At 39.8% G+C, this 19633-nt stretch overlaps 2 protein-coding genes and 1 long non-coding RNA gene across 8 annotated transcripts in view; 1 reads left to right on the forward strand and 2 right to left on the reverse strand.

Moving 5' to 3' along the window:
- LOC143648593 (uncharacterized) overlaps positions 1-4242 on the reverse strand; it is a 48196-nt gene extending 43954 nt beyond the window's left edge. The window contains exons 1-2 of the long non-coding RNA XR_013158644.1: positions 4007-4242; positions 2413-2627 (exon numbers count right to left, since the gene is read on the reverse strand). This is a non-coding gene — a long non-coding RNA (uncharacterized LOC143648593). The remainder of the gene's footprint in view (positions 1-2412; positions 2628-4006) is intronic.
- A 72-nt stretch (positions 4243-4314) lies between these two features.
- SOD1 (superoxide dismutase 1) lies at positions 4315-13154 on the forward strand. The gene is made up of 5 exons (XM_077118826.1): positions 4315-4468; positions 7792-7885; positions 10089-10158; positions 11048-11165; positions 12215-13154. Exons 1-5 carry the CDS (start codon positions 4397-4399, stop codon positions 12320-12322), a joined length of 462 nt encoding a protein of 153 aa, XP_076974941.1. The 5' UTR covers positions 4315-4396; the 3' UTR covers positions 12323-13154.
- Positions 13155-14711: 1557 nt separating this feature from the next.
- The window catches only part of SCAF4 (SR-related CTD associated factor 4), a 62582-nt gene continuing 57660 nt past the window's right edge, over positions 14712-19633 (reverse strand). For all 6 annotated transcript variants that reach the window (XM_077118825.1, XM_077118822.1, XM_077118821.1 and 3 more), the window contains one exon: positions 14712-16008. In XM_077118825.1, the coding sequence (XP_076974940.1) occupies positions 15074-16008 (935 nt within the window). In that variant the 3' untranslated portion in view covers positions 14712-15073. The remainder of the gene's footprint in view (positions 16009-19633) is intronic.

Consider the following 19633-nt stretch of genomic DNA (forward strand, 5'->3'; position numbering starts at 1 on the left):
GATTATTAAGTATACAACTAATTCTCAACTACAGTTTACAAGCCTCTAATCCCAGGCTAGTCACCCTTGCCCACTGATGGGCTACTTTTTACTCTCCAACTTCTCAAAGTTTCCCTCTCCTTCTTTCAAAAAGTTCACAATTTGGTAATGACAGCTTTGTCATTTACTTAGATTATTCAGACATGTAGAAGGAGCTAATGCCACTTTTACAATGTTTTCAATTTGTTTCCTAGTTACTAGTGTTTATTTCTTAATATAAAGAGTAAATCTCTTTCCTTGTACGTCACTTCTTTTGTATTTCGCTTAGTTCTGCCATTTTCCTACCATTCATATGAAAAATACAATATTTTGGAGAACTTTGAAGCAAGGGCCTTGGTGACAATCCCTTTGTGATGTGTGATATGAAGATTAACAGATAACTATATATTTACAGAGAATGATGACCACATAAAAAGGAAATCGCCTTGGGCCCCAGAAGAAAAAGATGATTTAGGAAAGAGGAAGGTGAGATAAAGGGAAGAGAGAAGAACGAGGGATAAGAAAGTAAGAGGAAGAAGAGAGAAAAGAATGGAAATGCAAGACCGAACTTGCTGTCCACCTTCTAACTCACTCCTTAGCCCCAGGAGTCCCTGAACACGAGTTTTTCATTCTCAGGAATGTCAATATGACCTATTGTAAACTGCTTAGTCATCAGCACATGCCACCATCTGATCCGAGCCACCATACCTCATCATCCCTGCAAAATCAGAACGTCTCTCTGGATTGTCATCCTTTGACCATCAGATTCAAATCAACTTCCAGTGCTCAAGCCACTTAAGCTACTGTAGGGTTCTCTCAACTTCTTGGATATTATGACTCTCAAAGGGACCAGACAGGCACAAGAGGGAATTTTCAAGATTGCATGTCTGAGTCATCAGGGTATACCCCAATCTGGAACACATGGACTCCGAGTCAAGATTTTGGGACAAGTGCACCTCCAAACCATAGCATCATGGACTCTTATAGTTGGAATGAACAGACCTGCCCTAACACTTGCAGGGTGGGGCAAGAATAAAAATTGAGGCTCTCATAAAGTAGGCTAAACATTTAAATGCTATAGAACAAGATAACATAGTTAAATGTAAGGTGTTCTAGTCTCTCACTCTGACAAATAAACATTCATGAAGACCTGGAAGACAGGTTCAAATGTGGAATTTTGGAAGACTTTGAGTTCTGTCCAAGAAAAGTGGTCATCAAGTAGGCACTGGGCCCTGACCCTGGCCTTTACTTCTTCTTTCCCACTGCTGACTCCATTCTGCACTGAGAGGGGCTGGTAGTTTATACAGCTTAGGTTTATACACGCTAAGTGCACAGTCCTTTGTCTGCCTGTCCAGGCCTTGGAAACCCGCACAGGGCTGTCTAGGCAGGGAAATTCAGGGGCTGCAGTGGTTCTCAATTGGGGGCCATTTTGCCTCCCAGGGACACCTGGCAATGTTTAGAGATGTTTTTGGTTGTCACACTGGAGGGAGCGGTGCTACTGGCATCTTGTAGGTAGAGGCCAGATATGCTGCTAACTCTCCTATAATGCATAGGATAGCCCCCCGCCCCCATAACAGAGAATTATCCAGCCTCAAATGTGAAACCTCTCATTAGGAAGACACAGATACCTGATTTAAATTTTGCTTAATCTTGTTCTAAAAAAAGGGGGTGCAGGGCTCTGGGTGGAGTACCTTCTTGGATCCATAGACTCTTCTCCCCACAGGGCATGTGGCCTGAGAACGGCCAGAGCAGGGCCCTCTGAGCACAGGGCCCAGGGCTGGGGAGTCCCTTGCCCAGGTGAAAAGGCGGTACTAGGAACAAACCTCAGATATTCTCTAATCCTGCCGGACCCCCAACAAGGGGCTGTGCAGGCTTCATCTGAATCTCAAAGGAGGAACAATTCTATCCCAGGGTAGCTCTTTGGAGGCATGGCTGCTTCCTTGGCAAGCTCTTGCAATGAACTGCAACCTGCTTGACAAGAGTTTTAGTTGCTAATCCTGCCAGAAATGCAATATATCAGAAATGGGTTGGTTTTATTTTGGGGGGAGGTGGTGGTGGTGGTAAATGGTCCAGGAATCGAACCCAGGTCTCCTGCATGGAAGATGAGCATTCTACTACTGAACCACACATGCACCCTGGATTGGTTTGTTTGTTTGCTTTTTTAACTTTTTAAATTGTATAATATATACAAAGCAAAGAAATAAAAAAGCAATAGTTTTCAAAGCACTCTTCAACAAGTAGTTACAGGACAGATCCCAGAGTCTGTCATGGGCCACCATACAATCCTCTCATATTTTTCCTGGGTTGGTTTTTAAAAAGGGAATTTATTAAGTTACAAGTTTACAATTCTAAGGCACTAAAAATGCCCAAACTAAAGTATCCAGAGAAAAATACCTTGACTCAAGGAAGGCTGATCTGGGGAGGCATGTGGCTGGCATCTGCTGGTCCTTTGGCTTCTGGTCTCAAACAGCTTCCCTGGTGTCATTTTCTTTCTGCATCTCCGAACATCTCTATGTCAATTCTGAAGCTTCTTCCAAAGTGTTTCCTTCTTAAAAGACTCCAGTAAGTGACACATCTTGAATGAGTAGAGACATCTCCATGGAAACCACCTAATCAAAAAGTCCCACCCACAATTGCGTGAGTCGCATCTCCATGGAAACAACTTAATCAAAAAGATCCCACTCAACAATATTGAATCAAGATTTTAAAAAACTGCTTTTCTGGAGTACACAGCAGTTTAAAACCAGCACAGTTAGTTTCCTGGAACACAAAGAAACTTTGGCCCTGAGTAAAGGCCCTTTGGCCAGGATTTGCAGGTTTATGCAACAGTGTAGCATATGCCAATTGTCTGCAGAATATCAGTAGGCACTGAAAAGCAAAATTAGAATGTGTGCACTTTCTAGAAGATGATTAAAAAAATGTGGAAAGTGAATCCCCAATACTGAATGCATGGGAGCCCAAAGGACTCCAAGATAAGTAGATAATACCCATTTACTTATTTTGGAGCAGCCTCTATTCTTGTTTCACATTGGGTTTGTATTATGACTCAGTATTTTGCATCCTCAAAATGAAATCCTCTCCACCAATCATTAGGGGGAAATGTAGGTTGTACTGAAGAAATTACAGAGAGATGGGGAGAGGATTTAAGTCATAAACAGCAAACAGAAATCTCCAGAAGGCATAGCTTTTCTCTCTTAAGTCTCTTCCTTGTTGGCCCCTACTGGGTTCTCCTTGTCTCTGGATCTTTCCTTTCAGGACACCTTCCTCATTTCCTCTTTTGAGTCAGGTAATTCTAGCTTTTCCCCCAAATCTACACGTCCTCTGGGAATCATAGGGTAGGTACTCTTTCCTTCACTTCTTAGTTTATCAAAGTATTTAGCCAACAAAAATGTGTGCCTATGTTTGGAGAATCCTTACTCTAAGAAAACAAACTCTATTGTTATGTACAACTACACTTTCATTGTAACACATTTTCTAAAAGAACAGCTTTAGTAAAAGTGCCCAGTCTCTTATCTATCCTTCTAGACATTTCTATGCACACAAGTAAATATGTTTCTACTTTAATTTTGACACAAAAAACTGGCTTTGACTATTTCATATTATGCTTTTGAAATATTTTAATTTAAGGATAAGAAACATTCTTTAAATACAGGTATCACAGTTATGTAACCCTTCGTGCATTTTCCTTGGGTATTGCGACAGTGGAGCCGGAGAAGCAGGAGAGGTACATAAAAATTGATCAGTTGTGGCCTTGTCAGACAAGAAAAAGAGGAAAAAAAAAACCAACGCAGAATTCTGTCTTATCAAGTTAAATAACACTGTGTACTAACAAAACTACAGGAAGGAAAGGCCAGGGATTGAGACGCGCCGAGTTCATCACCAATCAAAAAACCAAGCAGAAAATGAAAATCACAAAAAACACAGAACTTGATGCGTCCCAAATTCTAAATAACAAATGAGGCAGTGTTACGTCAAAAGTCAGTTGTACCTAAGGGCACGCCTAGACAAAGTGGCTTCAAATCTTCCAGACGTCCAGAAAACAGACCTCATTTTCTCAGTTTCACGTACTGCAATCCACGGATTACACCGTTTGGAAGAAAACGCTGTTTTTTTCCACGGTTTCAGATTTCTGGACGTTGCACCGCAGCACCGTGGAGGGAGCCAGCGGCCCCTCGGTCCCTCGGCCCCGCCCCCCCCGCCCATTCCGACCAGTTACAACCCGAGGTCCCGCCGGGGGCGGGCGGCGATTGGTTCCGGGCCAGTGTGGGCGTGGCCCGAGGATTCGGCCTATAAAAGGGCCGCCACGCGTCCCTCTCGCTTTGCGCCGGCGTTTTCCGCAGCTTCTCTTCCTGCTGAGTGTCGGGCCTTGCCGGGAGTCATGGTGACCAAGGCCGTGTGCGTGCTGAAGGGCGACGGCCCCGTGCAGGGCACCATCGAGTTCAAGCAGGAGGCAAGGGCAGGCGCCGGGGCCCGCGCGGCGAGGCCAGTCCGCGCACCTGGGCCGCGAGCGGGCGTCCGGCACGGGGGTGCGGGCCGCTCTCGCCACGCCCCCGCCGCGCTCCGGTCTCGGCCCCCGGCCGCGAGCGCTCCCCGCTAACACCCGCGCGCGGCCGCCAAGTGCTGAGTCACCGGGCGGGCCTGGGCGGCGGCGGTGCGTGACCGGCGCGGCCGCGGAGCTGGGCTGGGCCTGAGGGTGGGGTGGGGGTGGGATCCCCGGCCTGCCCCGCCGCGGGCCCGGGAGGGAGGACGCCCACGCCTCTGGGTGGTTATACAGGCTGGGCGGAAGGCTGGACCGCTTTGAAGGGGCTGAGGCCTTTCCTCGGGTGGGCACTTGCCTGGTCTTGAGTATCCCGCGCGCTCCGGGTGGCGCAGTCCGAGGCCCGAGGCCCGGGGCCCCGAGGCGAGAGCTTCCCCCAGGCCGCGCGGGCCTGGCCCGGGCAGACCGGTGGGATCCGGAGGTGGCCGGGCCGGCGTAGGTGCTTTCCCCCTCCAGTTATGCTTTCGGGCTGCGCTTTCAACTTCATGACCCTAGGTCAGGGCTGCGCAGACTACGGGCATATGCGATGCCGCGGCGCGTTTTTGTACAGCCCTCGAGCCAAAGGACGGCTCGTATATCTTGAAAGGACTATGAAAAGTAAGAATATACGGCAGAGACCGTTTGTGGCCCTCCAAAGAGTAGTTTACTGACCCTTAGGCTGGCTCATGGTCAGGCAATGCAGAAGAGCGATTTACGCCTCCAAATTTGACTCAGTTAACTTATTTTTTTCCTTCCCCAAAGCAGTGATTCTCAACCCTAGGTGCACTGTAGATTCATTTGGGGGCGCTTTTGAAAAAGAACTACAGACACTGGGGCCCACGCCTGGAGGGTTATGTAAGAATCTCTCTGAGTGAGGCCTGAGCACCGCTTTTTAAAAAAAGTTGTCAAGTCGATTCTAATGTGCAGCCAGGTAGAGGGTAGTGGGTGGGATTTTGAGATTTGGAAATTAGGGAGACCTTGGGCATTTCAATTGCGTTGAGTTTTCACTTAAAACTCAGGTTTTGGAGATCTTTAACCAAATCCTCTGTAAAATGACTTCAGAACTGCTCTATCGGTAGGCAGCTGGCTGAGATCATAAAAGACCATTTTTCTGAGCAAGTCTTGTAAATAGTAAGAAGTAATATCACTACTAGTGGAAAACACCTGTCTTGCAAGCTTAATAATCATTGGAGTATTTTTAATATGTCAGTGAGATTTAGTCTTAAAAGTGATTTAAAGTGAGTTACAGATGTGATTGGGCAGGAGTGGTAATCTAGGTAGGTGCCCAATCTGTGATTTGGTGCGAGAAAGAATTTACATCAATTGCAATGTTTTCCCCCCCTTTAAGTGGTTCCTAATTTTCTGGAAAAGGCTAGTGAACGTTTGACTGCATTTTACTGTATTTTCATCTGTCCAACTTTGTTTTACTCCTTTTTGTTCCTCTTCACATAACTCACTAACAATAAAGAATCAGAAGCCTCTGAGGGACTCCTCTGGCCTTTGGGAAATGACTCTTACCTAGAGGCACGGAAGGCTGGCCCTGAATCCATATATGTGAACCCTGGAAAGCCTTTTCCTGAGTGTCTTGCAGGTTTTTTTTTAAGTGCCATACTGCATTTTGGTGGTGCCCTTTGTACTTGGTAAAGGTCATTGGAGAGTTGAGCAGTACAACTGTACTGCTATCTGTAGATAACGCAGAGGTAATAGATTGGCTATAAACTGTATTTGGTTTGGCCTTTTCGGTTTTTGAAGTTTTGGATTAGTTCCCAGCTTTTAAAAATGAGAAATTTTCATCCGAGAGCTCAGATTCCTAGCTTTTCTTGAAAAAATTGGACATCTGCCCACACTGAGTCTTCATTTGCCCAGGGTAATACTCCTAAGCAGTTTTTTGCATCCCTTTTTGCTTCCCTGGTCTGTTTTTCTCATTCTAGATGGTGCTGGTACAGCTTAGTGTTGAAGAAAACAGCTTATGTATGCTGTATGTAGTGCCCTTTAAAGGAGGTTTGAAAGACCTTGCCCTTCAAAATACAGTCTTTGAGGGCTCTTGAGAACACATCGCCTTTCGGGGGACGAAATTCATATTTGCATTTTTCTAAACTTAAAGGTTGTACTTCAGAAGAATTATAGACTGTATTCTGCAAAGAAAAGAAAAAAGGTAGCAGTTGCCAACATACTTACTTGGAGCTGTGGAATTTATCCAGTGGAAAGCCAAATTTTAGGACCAGTGACACCTTTGTAATTGCTGGCCCTGGCCATTTAAAAACAAACCAAGCTAAAAACAAAGACATCAACATGTGTATTACTGTATTTTGTGGATGCTGTGTTTTATTATTATTAAGGTCTCCTTGTGGCTGCCAGAGTAACTTCCCTGGTACCTGAATGTAGCCATGCTGTGATGCCTTTGCCTGCATGGCGTGAGTTCTTTGTTTTTACGACTGCTTGAGTGTTTTTATTGTCCTTTCTTTTGAGACTCAGTAGTTAGATTGGAACAGTTATCTCGTTTTCAGTGCCCGAACCAGTACATAGGATTAAACTCATATGGTTAAACTGAGAGGAATGGTTGTACTCATTCCTCCCAGGCAGTAGGATAGGATATATTCTGGCTACTAATAAAAAATCTAGAATGTACAGTAAGTGGAGAGTGGTACAGGGCTCCTAAGGCAGCCAGTTGCCCATTGTCTGGGTGACATTTTTTTCTTTTTTCTTAAGGCAAATCTTTATGTTTGTGATGCAGAACAGTGTCTGATGGAGAAAGAACAGGGTGCTGAAAAGTGTATGATGTGCTGATGTTTGGGTTAAAATGTTTGATGTGTACACGTGCATGCACCATGTTCAAAATGACCTATCCACACGCATTTACAAAATAAGTCTAAATTCGTATTATGTGTCTACTGTAAGAGAGTCAAACCCTTCAAAGTATATACATCTAACATTTAAGTGCTCCCTGTGCTTAGCATTCTCTAGGTCCTTTTAATCTGCTGTTTGATTTCACCATGACGCTTCGCCCCAGTGAGTCAGGGAGTTTACGAACAAGGCCATCAGTCTCCCTTTCCTTCGGTCCCCCAGGGCTGGAGCAGCTAGAAGCTTGCCTGTGGCTCACACTTAGGAAGTGCTGGGTCTGGAGGTTGGACATAGGTTTTTTGGCTTCCAAGTCCATGCTCTCTTCACTTTACAGAGAATAATGAAGAGAAGTCAAATGTTGTCTTTGTCAGAAGCACGTGTTCTCTGAAACTAAGTGTGCTTTTCTTTGAATGTAGGGAACCGGGCCAGTCATTGTGTCCGGAACCATCATGGGATTGACTGAAGGCCTCCATGGATTCCATGTCCATCAGTTTGGGGATAATACACAAGGTAAGGGGTGTGCTGCTTTGGTGACCCATACTGTGTTTAACTTGGTGTGATAACAGGGTTAGGAGGGTAACCCCTAAGCATTAAAACCCTGAATGTTTTCTTTTTTAAAAAGTTCAAATTAAAGTGACTATTAAGCTCAACATTAAGGAAAGTAGCTGCAAAACTACTTTGATGCCTAAGTGTGGAAAGAAAGGGGAAGTAATTGATGCGTTTAATCGTGATTATGTAAGAGTTCTCAGGTATGTTTTTTAGAAAATAATGAACAATTAATCTACTTTCTTTCTTTTTTTTTTTTTTTTTTTGCATAGGCAGGTACCAGGAATTGAACCTGGGTCTCTGGCATGGCAGGCGAGAACTCTGCCACTGCGCCACCATTGCCCGCCCTTAAGCTACTTTCTTAATCCTCTGCAGTGATAAAAGGTGTTTGTGAGCTGGGGGTTCAGCTGAGTGTGCATTTATTCACGTAGCTTTCTATGCCCTGTGTCCCAGCACAAGCTCGTTAGTGGGGACAAAAGGGTGATGCCCACTGAAAATAGACTGGAAGTTATTGCTGCTTTGGAATGAGTTTTGTTTTCTCAATTTGGTATCAGAAGCAAGTTAACGAGGTTTAGGGGTGGAACTGCATTTAGTGATTTTTTTGCTGTATTTGAGTAATAATCTGAACATAATGTTTACAGATTTTTAAATTTTATTTTTATTTTTATGGGAACTTGATTTGTTTTGCTAGAGCTTGTTGGTATTTGGGGTTGGGGTGGGGGTGAGTATGCATGGGCCAGGAATTGAACCTGGCATGGACCAGGAATTGAACCTGGATCTTCTGCTTGGCAGGCAAGCATTCTACCACTGAATCACCCATGTACCTTAGAACTTGTTTTTTTATGTTATTGTAGAATATGGTCCATTTTACTTAATTTTTTTTCCAAGTACATGTTAACAAGTAGTTATAGAACAAATTTTAAAGTTTGGTTACAGTTCCATGATTTTCCATTTTTTCTTCTAGCTGCTCCAAGACACTGGAGACCAATAGAAATATCACTTTAATGATTCAGCAGTCATACTCATTTGTTAAATCCTGTCTTCTCTGTTATACGCCTTGTTTTTTTTTTTTTTTTTTTACCTTTTTTGTGAAAAATAACATATATACAAAAAGCAATAAATTTCAAAGTATATCACAAAAGTTACTGTAGAACAAATTTCGGAGTTTGGTATGGGTTACAATGCCACAATTTTAAGTTTTTGCTTCTAGCTGCTGTAAGGAAGGTACTGGAAACTAAAAGAAATATCAATATAATGATTCAGCATTCATACTCATTTGTTAAACCCTACCTTCTAACTCCTCCATCACCTTTGCTCTTTCTCCCATGCTTTAGGGGTATTTTAGAACTTGTTATTTGATGTTTCAAAATTTGATTCCCAGTAGATTTGATTGATTTCAACAGTTAACCAAAATTCCCCAAGTTGCTTCTTGGTTTTACTGCCTCTGGTTTGGAAGGTGGTGGCTGTGTAGTTTTGACCTACTGTGCTGCTCCCTCTTATTTGCTTGTCCATCTCCCTGTGGGGACTCCCACGAGGCTGGCTGGGTAGGAAACTATAAACAATGGAAATTTTTCATTGGCTGCTGAGTGAAGACTTCTGTGCCATGAAAGAACCTCTTGCTGTGTGTCATTCTGTTTTATGTGGATGGTACTCACAGGTGCACAGGAGTACCCTCTACTGAATATGGTCTGAATGCTTCCCCCTGAGTTATGTGAGGCAGCACCCTTGGCTCTTGAACTTAGTTGCCATGTTAGATTCTGCATGCACCACATAAAGACCTCAAATAGAAAGTGGTAGTGTATTGCTGGGGAGGTATGATTTTGTAGTTAAGATATGCTACCTTCTTATAACCTTGGATCATTTTCATGGGATTTTAACAATAGAAGAACCTATGAAGATCAAATCTGACCCCTTTATTGTATAGTGAAGAAACCAGAGCCCAAAGAAGGGCGGCATTAACTTTACCAGTGTTGTACAGAAGTTAGAACTTGTCTCTAGTCCTTGCTCACTGTTAACACTAAGGTGTTTTTATTAGCTTATAGTCATGATATATATATGCAGGTCAGTGTTTTCTCCATTTGAGGTTTTAGCAATGGCCAGTTTCTTTTTAAAGCCTATTTTGGAATTTTGATTCATAATTTAGCAGCCTTTTTTTTTTTGTAAATAGGCTGTACCAGTGCAGGTCCTCATTTTAATCCTGAATCCAAAAAACATGGTGGGCCACAGGATGAAGAGAGGTGAGTGACAAAATATTTATCTTATTAAAATAATGGTGATGGTGATTTGGGGTCAGTATGGATGTACTACTTCCAAATTGCCTGCAAGATAATTGAATGGTCTCCTCCATCTCTGCACTTGAATTCCTTGCCGCCATCCCCACCCCACTGGAATTCCTTGCCCCCATCCCCACCCCACTGGAATTCCTTGCCCCCCTTTCCCCACTGCACCCCTCCTACTATCCCCCCCCACACACACACACACATACCACCACCCTAGCCAGGTGCTGGAATGGAGTTGACAAATGGGAACACTTGATCTGTCTTGGTAGCGTTTATTGAATATAGAACTAACACAAGTGCCAAAGGGAAATGATACAGATAATGTCATGAATAACATTACTGTCAATCACTAGCAAAATTAACTGATATTATTACCATTGTGATACATGGAAATTTTCTGTAGATAAAAATTTGACATGGGAAACTAGGTGAGGCTCCATTGAATGTGTGTCTTTTTTGAGAGCCTGCCAGGAAATTTAAGGACAAGGATTAATTTCTTTTTATATTAGAGGTTTGGGGATATAGGTTTCTTAGCCTTGCCAATAACAAATAGGCATAATGCATAATCTTTGTTAGTCTAGTGTAAAATTAGACCCTCCTCCTCAACCATGACTCTTCCCAAAGGATTACTTTGTGATCCTTTGTGATTACTTTTTATGAAGAGTTATGGGTTTAGAACTTCTAAGTTCTGTTTTCTAATGTGCATGTTTCCAAAATTTTTCTATCTGGAAAAGTAGGCTACTCTTCTGCATCTGATTCAGTCAAATTTAAATTTAGCTCATGTACTGTCCTCGTGTTAAGGTGAATGGAAATCAGTTTTTACTGTCTGATGCTTTTTCAACATTAGGCATGTTGGAGATCTGGGCAATGTGACCGCTGGTAAAAATGGTGTGGCCAAGGTGGCTTTTGAAGATTCTAAGATTACGCTGTTTGGAGATTATTCCATCATTGGCCGCACATTGGTGGTGAGTTTTCATATAATAAGGATACACATAGAATTTCTACTAATGTACAGGCATGTCTTTCAGAGCTTCAAATTATTAATCCTGATTTCTAATGATCCATAAAAATTATACCTATAGTTCAGATTAGGAAAAAAGCATTTCACTTTTTGAGTGATTAAAGTGAAAATTAATCAGTTTATCTGGAACAGTATAAAGAATACTGTTCTGCTATGATGTAGGTTATATTTGATATATTTGATCTTAGATCTGAATTGAGGGAATAGTAGTGTTTTTCCAGTTTTAGTACTGCCCTCCTTGCAGTTAAACAGAACATTTTATGTCTTAACTGACTTCAGTATCAATATTCAAGTCTGTGGGTTATCATCACCTGTTTTGACATATGCGAAGTGGTTGCCCAAAGGTATACTTAAGAGCTACAGCCGGTTCATGCAAAGCAAGTAGTGTAGGTTCCTTTTGCTTATCCCTGAGGACAGTTGATAATCAGTAGTTTTATCCTTTGGACTATAACTGTCATGAAGCAAAAAAATCATGTTTATAAATGTTTGTGTGCAGAATTTAAAATACTGTTTTTTAGTTTAAGATATTTTTAGGATTACCTCTTATTTGTAGGCCTATAACTCCATTAGGCATAAACTTTTGAAGTTTTTTCACTGTCTTTTTTTCTTTTGAGAAAGTAATTTACTATAAAATAATGGCTACTGGTGGACTATTAAGACCAACATGGTGGCCTGTAATTTCTTTTTTGCATGGGCAGACTCTGGGAAGGGCTGTAATGTTTTGAAGTTTAGTATTTCATTTAGAGATACCAATATTTACCTGGTTTTTAAATTAAAGATGACTTATATTTGCACCATCAAGAAAAAGCTTTAAGTAGTAGTTTCTACTTTTTACTAGTTTAAATATTAGTATATTTCCCTAATAGTTTTTTAAAATGTGTTTTCTTTACTAAAGTAATATTAAATGATTCTTAATCATCTTTTGGGTATTATTGGGAAGTGGTGGAAATTGCTTGATAGCTCAAATTATAATATTCTTAACAATTTTTAAAGGTTCACGAGAAAGAGGATGACTTGGGCAAAGGTGGAAATGAAGAAAGTACAAAGACGGGGAATGCCGGAAGTCGTCTGGCTTGTGGTGTAATTGGGATTGCCCAATAAACATTCCCTAGGATGCAGTCTGAGGCCTAACTCATCTGTTATCTTACTAGCTGTAGAAATTTACTTTGATAAACATTAAACACTGTAATCTTAAAAGTTTGTGTGACTTTTTTTTAATTGCTTTAAGTACTTGTGAGAACTGATTTGTTGGAAGATTTGTATATTTTATAAAACTTGTGTTCAGTTTGTTCAATTAAAATGCCTTTGTTTCAATGATCTCTGTATACTTAATCACACACAGGTATTAAACTTGTCTGAATTTCTTCAATTCTCATTGAAATCTGAATAAACAAATATCCTGTGTGGCATTGTATTTTGAGCCTATTTGAAATTCTAATTTGGCTGATATCTAGTATAAACCTTGAATGGGACAGGTTTATAGTAATACGTTAAGTTATTAACTATTTCACAGTGCTCTTTGGAAAGTTTCAAATAAGACCATCAAAATGTATAAATTTTTCATAGCTGGTCTTAGATCAAACTGAACTTTACCAGTTTGATCTTAAATAGGTTTTCCCACTTAACAACTTAGTATTTTGATTCTTGCAAAATAAGTTTATTTTTAAAAAGATGTTATGGTTTAAGAGGACCCCTTGATAACTCAATGGTCAAAGATAAGCTGTAGTTTCTGCTAAAAATAAGATTTACCTACCTGCTAAAGTGGCATGCATTCCACTTTTGTACACTTGTGAATATTTATAATAAAAGTGGAGGTTGGCACCATCCTTCAGATAAGCTCGTTAAAGCAATTAACAACAGCACTGTAACATGGAACCAATGAAATGTTTATGGGATTTCCTGCCATTAAAAAATAATTGATTTATATACTCAATTAGTATTCAAAGTCTTTTTTTCAATGTATGTGCATAAGTGAGAATGTTTTTAAATGAAATGCTAATCAAACTCAGGTTTGACCATAGAGATTAGTCTGTTCAATTAGAAATTATATTAATTCTGACAAAGTAGGAGTAAGCTACAATCCTGAACTTTCATTAACATCATAAATATGTGGTATACTTTATCAAATGTAGGTGATTCTTCAGGAGGAAAAACAATTGGAAAAAGACAGTTTGTAGTGTTTTCATTCTTATTAAATTGGTGGTATCTTTTATGATCACATTAAATGGTTAAAAACAATTAAATAATTACATGATACAGGGGTAAGATTCGCGTATAAGGACTCACCTATGGCCAAAAGTGTAACCACTCCAAGTTAGTACTTTTGTCATATGCAAATAGGTTGGAAATAGGTGCCACACCTACTCATAATTTGGACACCAAACATAAGATACATGTTTCCTTTCAGAGGCAGTTTCAAGCCATGACTTTTAAACTTCTCAGTGGACCAACATAAAACCAGGACAAACTTTATAATTTAAGTCTACAGATAAGAAATGGGACTTTTTATTTTCCTAAAGCAGGAACACAAGAATACTGCCCTGAATACAACCTCCCTGTGAAAACAAAACTCATGCTACAGAGTACTGTTCAAAAGCCAAAGTAATAAAGCAGCTTCACTGGGAAATGAGGGTGGTGGTGGTATTGGTGGAATTAACTGCCCAACATACGGAAACTAGGAGTTTCTAAAAAATCTCATTTAAGAAAGGTTTCCACAGGAATACAAACACATGGACTGTGTAACTCAAGTCTTCTTTGGCACTGAGTAAGCAGTACATAACTTTTTCTGTACTACTAAGATACAGGTTGATTTGGCTTTGTATGTCTTTCTATAATAATTTCTGGGTAACCCATAACTTTTTTCTAATAAACTCGACAATTTTAAGTAAAAGAAAGTACATGTGGCAAAAAGTTCAGTATACCTCTGTCCAGCAGGGGAGTTAAGGTTAATGCAACAACCAAGGATTATAGCAAACAAGAGAATGCATTTAAGTCCTTAAATATATAAGACAAAAAGGCTTTTAGACTGCAAATGTTAACCTTGATTTCTTTTAACCTTTTGAAAAATCGAATGGGATGGTTAAAAAAAAAAGACACCCAACCTCCTAAGTAGATAACACTCAGACAATTAGATTATTTCACAGGACCTTGTAACATTGGGATCCAATTTCTTCCCCCCAGCAAAATCTCTCTACAAATTACTTAGGGCAACATTCACCACAATGCCAATGGAGGGGAAAAAACCTTGATGAATAGCCAACACTAACAATGAGCTTTTCAATTAACATTAAAACCACTAACCTTTAGTTTATGATTGAAATGCTAAAAATTAAAAGTTATTACAAAATGGAAGTGTTGGAAAAGAACTACAAAAAGTACGTCTATTTCCAAAGTCTAATTTAGACTCCAAAACAGTATTAACAGCTCAAATGTTATATTGAATAATCCATTTCCACCTCAATACAGTGTAGGAAGAATAGCACACATTAAAGTTTGTTACGAAAATAGAGTTTATTAAAAACATCCCTATTGTTTTGAGGAGCTTTCACCGTTACCTTGTCTTAAATTAAAAAAAAAAAAAAAAATAGAGAGCACTTCTAATTTTGATTTGTAAACTTTTTAAAGTCAAAACTTTTAAAAAGTTACAGCAAAAAGGGTAATATTCATATTTTCAGTATTTTTTGTTATTTTGTGGCTATTTTTAAATAGAAGGGAAGCAATCAAATTGCTTACAATTCCCCACCAACTACTGTGGGGCTGTGATATAGCAGGAGCAAATATAATACAGCATCTGTACACCTCAAGCTCTACACTCCAGAAGTGTCACTGTCACATTTTGACAAATTCCAGTCTCTAACGAGGAGCCTCTGTTGCTGAGCCAGAATCCTTTTCGGGTTCAACGGATGAGGTAGCCTCAGCAGGCAACTCTTCGGATGGTTTTACAACTGTGGACTCGGACTCCCCCTTATCAAGTTCTGAAACAGTGTCTACATTTCCCACTTGGCTAATGGGAGGTTCAACGGCTTTGTTACCACCTGCCCTGTCTGTCACCTCTTGCTTTTCCTTTCCTCGATTTTCTTCCTTCTCTCTACGAGACTCTCTATCTCTAGAATCTCTCTCTCTGTCTCGATGCCCACTAGAACGTCTATTTCTCTCTTCCAAGTCTCTGTGCCTGTCCCGTTCAGGACTCCTTCTTCCCCACTCTCTCCTTTCACGATTACTATTATCTCTATCATCATTACGGTTCCCATACCGTTCGCGATCATTTTCCACCCTATTTCCAAAAGATCTTCTTCCAAACCTTTCTTGGTCTCTACCTGAATTGAACTGCTGCCTATTATCATTTCTAAACTGTTGTGGTTGCTGCTGTGTTGGTGGTGGCTGCTGTGATTGTGGTGGCTGCTGCTGTGGCGGCTGTGGTGGCGGTGGCTGCTGCTGCTGCGGTGGTTGTTGCTGCCTTCCATCTCGGTCTTCAGGACCTCCTGGGCCTGGCCCTGGGCCCCCAAGCCCTGGCATTCCACCAGGTCTAACAAAAGGGCCATGAGGTGGGAAGGGACCTTTCATTCCATGAGGCGGAGGCATTCCAAAACCCCCTGGTCCTGGTGGCGGACCTCTATGCATCATGTGTGGTGGCATAGGACGTGGAGGCATCAAAGGAAATCGCTGCAAATGAGGCGGAGGCATTCCTGGAGGGCGCTGGAGTGGGATTAGGCCAGGTCGGGCACCAAGAAGGCCAGTAGATGGTGCTTGGAGCCCAATTACAGGACCAGGTGCAACTCCCTGAGTGCCTAAAAGGCAACAAAAATAAAAAATAAATAACAGACACTGGCATTCTACTTTCAACCATTTCCTATGGAACTTTAAGCAAAATGAAAGTCAATTTTGAATTTTCATACTGTTTGCCAATCTACCTGTCAAACTTGGTGTGAAGGTCCAGTAACAACCCATTTTAAAGACTTATATTCTAGTATCTAATACTGGTAGAGGTCAAAATAAGCCAGAAAAGTAAATTATAATACAATAATTTTTGGAAAACAGTATGTAAACATCTCCTTTTATGGCCTTCATTTTTAATCGTTAAAACTACTCAAACTACTTCAAACACTTGATAAACACAATGTGCTAAGTCTTAAGGACTGAATTTCTGATCAAGAACTATCCAGATCAACTGCAGGGTATTTCATGTGCACTCTTAGAAAAATTTTCACTCTGATTTTAAGTCTAAATTTGACTTATTACCAGAAAAAAAGAAGAATCATTGACCTAGAAAATCCAATAACAATAACTACATAAAGAGGGTGGTCTCTCTGATTCTGTTACACTTAGTCCGTATCATTAAAATGCCTATTATGTAACGGGTAATTTAAACACTAATGTTAACAAAATAAAGATCCATACACAAACCTGAAGTTTATTTTTACAGTTCCTTTTTCAAGGCACAGCATAACTTTTTTGCTAGACCAAAAGGATGGATGACTACTACTAGTTCTGCCATTCACCTACTTAGTATTCATTCTTCCAGAAGTGGCAAGAGTCATAAAGCTTGCGCCTCTGAAAGTAACAATGACTTACTGTTTTTATTTGCCCATTTATTTGAGGGTTTTCTCACTATTTGTGCAAGAGCCTCATAAGTTCAACAGCCTATCATTTATAATGATACAGGAAAGAGATAAGGATTTGTTTTGGTCCAACACTTAAGTAACATAAAAGTCATTGTACTAGATCTGAATTTTTTCTTAGTAAACATGACTACCACAAGGTAAATAACTATGACCAACATGAATTACTCTGATAATGGCAAACGTTCCAGATCTAGTCAGAATTTGCTATTTATCATATACTGCACAGATATCCTTTGAGCAAGTTATGGGTTATGACTGACTGATCAACTGGCCATGTTAAGAGACACCTGTGTGATACCGACAGGAAACTAACCTGAGGGCTAATTCAATACTTAAGCATTTCTCATCATCTTTATTCCCCCTGCATCATGTAATTTTGTTTCATCTTAAACCAACTTCTTCCCACTGGGTTTAGCAAATAAATCCAGCATGCTCCTGATGTGTCTAGATTTTCTCTATAAACAAGAATTTCTATTTCAGCTTTTGCTATTCACAGTATGTGGCCCAATATTATTTGTATCATTCTTAACCTTTGAATAGATGGTACTTGAAAATGTATGTATACCAGTTTAAAACCTTTTAACATGAAGACTCATCAGCTTTGGTATTTATTTAAACAAAATCTCATCTTTTACATGCTTATAGAAATAGTTTTACTCTGTATGTGTCCTTGGACATGTGCCCAAGTATTCTGGTTTATAAAATGTGGATAGTTCTAGTATCTGCCTCTTGTTAAGATTAAATGGGATAAAACACTCAAGAGTGAGTTTAGTGCTTGGCATAGAGTTAAGGAAGGGCTGACATTATCATTCCACCTATCTACTTACATAGGTGATAAATATCCCAACACTAAATATTTTTAACTTTAGCAAAATAAACATTTTTCATTTCTGCTAATCTAAGATCTTAGTGACTTTCTGTGTTTCCTATCAACACTCACCATAGTTAAAGTCAAGCACTTTGGTAGTTGGGAAAAATTTAAATACACTGAGCTCCCACATCAGGTCTGAGGTTGAGAAAATAACTATGACAATGAAAAGCCAGAAACTGTGAAGTGGATGAACGGGGTAAAGACTGCCCTTCACAAATATATTAGAAAAATACCAAAGTTACAGAATCACCATCTTTATCGTATCTCAGATTAAAATAAAATTTAGTGGCAGATTGGGACATTCCTTATATTACTTAGTGAATATTTATTGAATACATGCCATACACGAGAGTGACAAAAGCACCTAAAGTGTGTCCCTGCTCTCATTTTTTAAAGGAACAGTATAGTCTCAATATTTGTGAACTTTAAACTTTAATATACACATATCCAAATACAGCCTTTTAAAATAGAGGTATCATTATATATTACCACTTTTAAAAAATCTAATTATATTTTCCTTCCAAGTTCTATAGAAAAAGTTTGTTTTCCTGGATTCACATAACCAATGCTGTTACAGAAGTAACTTATCTATAGGCTCAAGGAACTAAATGCCAGATTTCTAAGTAATACTACAAAATGGGGGAAGGATGAGTTTTTGTTTCTTACCATAACAACAGATTTGTGTTCAGATGAGTCTTTAAAAGGAATCAATCCTGCAAGACAATGGGGAGTCCTATGCCTGAGATTCCCTTCTAACCCACAGCTGTGGTTGAAGCACCCTCTCAGTGGCCAGTGGACCCCACTCCACCTCAAATTATATAATAGAGATGAACTGGCCAGTGATTTATTTTTCTTTATGAAATACAAAGTCCTGTTTATAGAAACATCTCTCTTAAATCCTTGAGAGTTTTTATTTATAGACTGATTTGATAGCGTGTCAGTAATCATATCCTTAAAACTCCTATAAAGCACTTTTTTTTTTTAATTAAGAAAAGTTACTGCCTAGTCCATCTATTCCTTCAATATGAATATTTGTATTTGGGGTTTGCTTAAAATATTATACAAATCACATTTGTAAATAATGCTAGAAAGACAGGTCAGGCTGGATTTCCCTTGAATCTTTTATGAACCAATTAAACTTAAAGATTCTCCTGAGAATATTCCCATATGACCCAAATGTTGGTGTTCAGGCCACAAAAGGGGTGGGATTATGAATTTTTTTAAACGTGTGAACATGTATTATTTAAAATGAAAATTGTATTAAAAAATATAGCCAAGTGGCAGAAGTCTTGGTATGTATACTAGTGGAACAAATATATTAGGAAAGCTGACATTATGTATATACCAATGGAATATATAGTGAGTTATCCAGATGGAAAGGGCCTTCAAAGCAATTACTCATTTTATCTAGAAGTACAAATAAAAAGTTAACCTGTTCACAAACATATATTGAATACTTGAACTTTACATTCTCAACTCATTTAATGTATTGGGGATATAAAGATAAATAAAACATAGTGCTTTCCTTGAAGCAGGGCATAGTCTAACAGAAACAGATAAACAGTAATTGCTGTAGGTGATGGCAGAAGCTAGTATGTTGACACAAAGGTGGAACAGAGCAAATTTGTGTGTGAATCTGAGTGGGAGTCACAGGGGATGTTTGAGATGGATCTTGAAGGGGAAAACATACACAGCCAACAGGAAAAAGGAAGGACATTACAGAGCAGCAGCTTTTAAAAGGGATTAGCAGGGTAAAGTAGCAATGTGTCCAGAGAACTGCAATAGAATGTCTTTTGATGGAAAATAAGAAACTACAGTAAGATTTAAGATGCTGAACAAGAGGCCTCATATGGTTAAGAGAAGGAACCTGGACATTGACCAAATGGAACCACCAAAGATTTCTAGCAGGGAGGGTTTTTC

The sequence above is a fragment of the Tamandua tetradactyla genome, chromosome 10, assembly GCF_023851605.1.
Source record: "Tamandua tetradactyla isolate mTamTet1 chromosome 10, mTamTet1.pri, whole genome shotgun sequence".
Classification (NCBI taxonomy): domain Eukaryota; kingdom Metazoa; phylum Chordata; class Mammalia; order Pilosa; family Myrmecophagidae; genus Tamandua; species Tamandua tetradactyla.